Source organism: Rhagoletis zephyria, unplaced genomic scaffold (genome assembly GCF_001687245.7).
Source record: "Rhagoletis zephyria isolate East Lansing unplaced genomic scaffold, Rhagoletis_zephyria_1.1 Rzeph_scaffold_00444, whole genome shotgun sequence".
NCBI classification, from domain to species: Eukaryota; Metazoa; Arthropoda; class Insecta; order Diptera; family Tephritidae; genus Rhagoletis; species Rhagoletis zephyria.
In genome coordinates this window covers 160,491-166,282 of record NW_016157528.1, presented here as the reverse complement: position 1 = coordinate 166,282, position 5,792 = coordinate 160,491, and the positions used below count along the sequence as shown (strand labels likewise).

Below are 5,792 nucleotides of genomic sequence, written 5' to 3'. Positions count from 1 at the left end.
AACAGCTTAAAATTAATATCTGGCTGTTTGCATAGGGTATGGGAAAGCGAAGATGGCCAGTGCTCCCGCAACCTGATAGTAGTTCCAAGGGTAAGAATTCCGGATGTACTCAAGGAATTCCACAATGGTCCTAGTGGAGGGCACCTGGGAATCACGAAGACCCTGGAGAAGGTTAAGCAGAGGTTCTATTGGGTTGGTTGTCGGCAATCGGTCGCAGAGTGGATTGCTAACTGCGCGGAGTGTATTGCAGCTAAGGGGCCGAAATCCAGAAGTCATGGCCAGATGAAGCAATATAACTCAGGTGCACCTTTCGAGCGGATTGCCATGGATGTAGCCAGTCCATTTCCTATGAGCGCACAGGGAAACAAATACGTCCTTGTGGTTATGGACTACTTTAGCAAATAGCCGGAGGTATACCCGATTCCAAACCAGGAAGCTAAAACAGTAGCGAAGGTATTCACCTACAATTGGGTTGCGAGATACGGTGTACCTATAGAGCTGCACTCTGACCAGGGAAGAAATTTTGCTAAATATAAACTACTTAGTTTTCAACAAAAACCTTATTTAATAGTAAATTTCAAATATTTTAAACATATTGTTACGATTATCCTTGAAACCTCGTCCGGATTTCCCAAATCTCTCGGTTCGTATCGCTGGATTGTTAAATAAATGCAATCGATGACCAAATTGTAGTACAATTAACTTTATTGTACAACAAACAATTTACAATACTCGCTAATACAGTAAAAACACTTTACAATACTTGTTAAAGCAATAACAGCACTTAACTAAACTTGGTAACACAATTAACTTATATCTTGCTTATTCGCAACTCACTTCTCTGCTCACTTTACTTGTAGCTTGTTGTCTTGTAACTAACTCACCTCGCTGTGGCGGCGCCCTTATATACCTGCGCTGGCACTTATGGCAACTCTAGAACATTCTGAAGTTTATCGCTCATTCTCTTTCTCTCGCTGTTCGCAGTGTTATCCAACTTGCGTTTCTCTTTGTGGAACATTCTACGTCGTTCCTCGAACATTCCGCCTATTTCTCGTTGTTCGCTTTGTGTTGCCGCAGTATTCGCCACACTGCCCTCCACTAAGTCTGATCGTCCCGATCAGACACACTTGCGGTTCCAAAAGCTGCAAGCCTTTCCAAGTGGACCACCTTCATCTTGTTTCTTGGTCTCCCAACGGTCTGGATCCGATACACTACGTCATTTAGCCGTTTTACGACCTTATACCTGTTATGTAGTGTTCGACACGAGTGGTTGCTTTGTACTGCATCTTCTTTTATTTCTTTTGTCATTTGCTTCTTACTTACTAACATGCATACATAGGGTTGCCAACTACTTACACAACATCTCCCTTTTTTATCGACACAATGTAATTAGAAACATATTTGACTAAATATACACGTACATTTGCAATTAAAGTAATACAATATAATTCGAAACATGTTTGACTAAATATAAACTAAAGTAATGTGCTTACATGTAAAAGTGACAACTAGCTAAAGATCTAACTTTTGCGGTGGAGCTATTCTACGGCCGCTTCTGGTTGTGATGACATTTTCTTTAACTGTTTGGTTTTTTGCCCTTGGAGTACTAGTGTTCTCGAGTTCCGGTTGTGATAGATCGATATCACTTCCCTTTCTCGAACCCGACTCCGTCTTTTCGTTTATATCTGGCTCATTGTTTGCCATATTATTACTGCTATTATTTGGCTCCGAGCTATTTAACGTAGATGGTTTGTGTTCTGGAATTTTCATGATATCTACTCTATTTCTCCTGTACAGATTCTTGTTTTCATCTAAAATTATAAAAGACCTAGGCTCCTGACATTTTTGTACTATTTGACCAGGTACCCATAGGGACTTAGGATTTTTCTTATAATATATTCGATCTCCTTTCTGAACTGGTTTCAACTCTTTAGCATTTCTGTTATACCTGCGTTTCACTTCTTCAAGTCTTTGTTTGCACCGATTTTTGAGCGATTTCTGGTCTACTATTTTGGTTTTCATTTCTGTTCTCAATAGCGGTAACTTTGTTCTAAGCATTCGCGACATTAACAGTTCAGCTGGACTGGGCATATTATTTTTAGGCGTGGTCCGATAGTGCAGCAAAGCCATATACGGATCTGATCCCGTATCTTGACTCTTACATAGTAGTTTTTTAATTGTTTGTATAGACCTTTCAGCGAGACCATTCGAGCGAGAATGATATGGACTAGAGGTGTGATGATCAATTTTCCACTCATTACAAAAGTTCCTGAACTCCTGGGAGCTAAATGGAGGTCCGTTATCTGTTATCAGGATCACTGGAATACCCTGCCTCGAAAAAATTGACTTAAACTTTATAACAACCTGTTGGCACGAGTAACCGTCACTTAGATTTTCGATTTCGATATATTTGGAGAAGTAATCAACTACTAAAAGATACATTTTGTTGTTAAATTCGAATAAATCCGCCCCTAACTTATACCAGGGAACATCAACCACTTCGTGACTTAACAGCGATTCCTTACAATTCGAATTTCTGTACCTTAAGCAAGACTCACACCCTGTCACTAGGTTAAAAATGTCGTTATTTATGTTCGGCCAATAAACAGATCTTCGAGCTAACTCTTGACATCGCTGGATGCCCATATGTCCTTCATGAATATGGGCTAGCATTTTTGTTCTCAAAGACTTCGGTACAATTACCCGGTTATTTTTTAATAATATCCCTTTAATTTCGTTTATGTCGTCCCTGACTGCATAATATGGGCTTACATCGGGGTCTACTTCTTTCTTTGACGTTGGCCAACCTGTCTTTAAATATCTAAAGATTTTCTGGGAGACCTGGTCCTCACCCGTTGCTTTTTTAATATCCTCTATCTCTCTTTCTGGTAAAGCTACGTGTGCAATTACTGCGTTGCAATGTAAATCGAGTTCTTTGTCGACATTGAAGTCCGTTGTTTCTTTAATCGGGGCTCTGGATAGGGTGTCAGCTATATACATTTGTGTAAGTAGTTGGCAACCCTATGTATGCATGTTAGTAAGTAAGAAGCAAATGACAAAAGAAATAAAAGAAGATGCAGTACAAAGCAACCACTCGTGTCGAACACTACATAACATGGTGTCAGATCGCGGTCAAAAAATAAAGAAATAAATATATATATATTTTCATCATGCCTACAGAGAAGGCGCAACCAACAGCAGAATGCAGTAAAGTGGTCAGCATGGCTACAACAGTTACCCCATTGGACCTAAAGGCAACCAATTTGTCACTCGCATGGAATAATTGGAAAAATTCCTTCAAAATATATATGCGTGCAGCGGGGCTGGAGCAACAGACCGACCAGCAAAAGGTGGCACTATTGCTGCACCACATAGGACCGGATTCGCTCTTGGTGTTCAACTCGTTCAACTATGATATTGATACGGTTGGCTACGATGAACTCCTAAAAAGTTTTAACGACTACTTCGTGCCTAAAGTGAATGTGGTTGTGGAGAGATATCGGTTCTTCTCCAGGAAGCAAGCTGAAGAAGAGACAATTGAAGAATTCGTAACTGTTTTAAAGAACCTTAGCCTATCATGCGAATTCAAAACTTTACGGGAAGATTTAATAAGAGACATTTTTGTGTGCGGGCTTTCGCCAAGGTTTAAAAGTGTCAAAGAACGCTTGCTCAGCGAAGTGGACTTAAAATTAGATAAAGCAGTGGCAATCGCAAAAAACATGGTCTTAGCCAAAGAAAACTCAGCCGAATTGGGTGCAGATAATGAAAAGTTTATAGCAGTTATCAGGAACAAAAGCGGCGACCACGCAGTTACGCAACAACAACAAACAAAAGTGCAGGCCGTTACTTGTACCAAATGTGGAACGTGGCATAAATACAAATGCCCAGCAGAAGGGGTAAAGTGCCATAATTGCGGTAAACTCAACCACTATGCTAAAATGTGTTATATGCGAAAAAAACCTAACGGCGGTGGAAATTCCCGTGTATATGTGAGAGCGGTCGAAAAAGTAGCAGGCAGAGCCGAGGACAATTCAGGGAAGCAGATGTGTATGTATGAGGCGGATGAAGGCGAAGAAGAAAGCTCGTTATTTGTTGGCGAAATCAGCGAGCGGCAGGCGGATACGTACAAAAGTAAAGATGTATGGTACATAAATATATACATAAGTAAAGTAGAGTTAAGATGTCAGGTCGATACAGGGGCACAAGTGAATTTGATCTCGAAAGCAACAGCAGATTTGTTAAAAGCGCAAATAAATTACAATGTAAAGAGTTCAATTAGAACTTTCAGTGGTGAGAAACTGGAAGTAGTTGGTACAACCAACCTTAAATTTAAGTATGCAAACAAGACTTTTGAGGCGATATTTTACATACTAAAAATGAGTTGCAAAAATGTCATAGGTTTACCTACAGCAAAAGACTTAGAGCTTATAAAGATGGTTAATGAAATAAAGAGTGAAGATTTGTTGGAAAAGTACGCTGAAATGTTTAGTGGATTGGGTGTATTAAAAAGAAAGTGTGGTTTACAACTGAAAGAAGGTAGTATCCCAACCGTTGACGCATCGCGTAGAATTCCATTTAGTTTGTATGAACCTTTAAAACGAGAACTGAAACGAATGATGGACCTTAACGTTATAGAGCCGGTAGAAGGCTCAACAGAATGGGTTAGCTCTATTGTGATTGTGACCAAACCAAATGGCAATTTACGTATATGTCTAGATCCTAAAAATTTAAATAAAGCAATAGTAATACCGCGTTTTACGTTGCCTACGGTGGAGGAATGCAAGTCTAAAATGTTTGGGTCTCGAATATTTAGCACATTAGATGCCAGTTCGGGCTTTTGGATGATCCCATTAAATGAGGAGTCTTCGAAGTTATGTACGTTTATAACTCCGTTCGGTCGTTACAAGTTTTTACGTCTGCCTTTTGGCATAAATGCTGCACCTGAAATATTTCATGCAGAAATGGTGAGGCTATTTGGGGACATTCAAGGTTTGATTATATATATGGACGATTTTTTGATACATGCAAAAGATGTGGAAGAACATAGTAAAATACTTGAAAAGGTGTTGAAAAGAGCAAATGAAGTAGGGTTACGGTTTAATAGGAATAAATCAAATATTTTTAAGGAAAAACTCAAATTTATAGGGCACATTTTCAGTAAAGAGGGCGTACAGGTCGATCCGGAGAGAGTAAAATCAATTGTTGATATGCCAAAACCCACTAATGTAAAAGACCTGCAACGATTCTTAGGCATGGTCAACTACCTGGGTTCTTTCATCAAAAACTTATCAGCCAAAAACCAAAAACCTTCCCAGTTGCATTGTAGTTTTGGGGGCAAACCTTTCTTTCGTTGTGGATTGTACAGCAACACCACATCTCCTTCCTGGAAACCCTCGGAATTCATCGCCTTATCATACCTGGCTTTCATCTTGTCACTCATATTTGTGTGCGCTGTCTCACAAGAGCATGTATCTCTCTCAGCTCCTCTTCCAGGATGTTTGACGTCTCTTTTCCAATCCTTCTAGCATCACCAGTCACCCCAAACTTCAGATCACAAGGAAAACGGAGCTCACTGCCGAATATTACCCTTGCAGGAGTTTTACCCGTTGTTTCATGCACTGCGGACCGGTATCCCATCAGGAACAAGGGTATGCGGACATCCCAATCTTTTTGATTCTTGTCCACGACCTTCCGCAAATGCTCTTCCAGGGTTCGGTTGAACCATTCCATCATGCCGTCTGATTGGGGATGAAGAGCCGTCGTTCGAGTTTTCCGGATACCCAGTATCTGGC

General features: G+C 40.2%; 1 protein-coding gene across 1 annotated transcript; it reads left to right on the top strand.

Annotated features, from left to right (window-relative positions):
- Positions 1–3,170: 3,170 nt before the first annotated feature.
- Positions 3,171–5,161, top strand: LOC108359721 (uncharacterized protein K02A2.6-like). Its single transcript, XM_017611689.1, has 2 exons — positions 3,171–5,095; positions 5,146–5,161. The coding sequence occupies exons 1-2, from the start codon at positions 3,171–3,173 to the stop codon at positions 5,159–5,161; spliced, it is 1,941 nt and encodes a 646-aa protein (XP_017467178.1).
- Positions 5,162–5,792: the final 631 nt, after the last annotated feature.

Bases quoted from the DNA above. Each gene is read 5' to 3' on its own strand.
- LOC108359721 (XM_017611689.1), top strand. From the start codon at position 3,171: ATGCCTACAGAGAAGGCGCAACCAACAGCAGAATGCAGTAAAGTGGTC.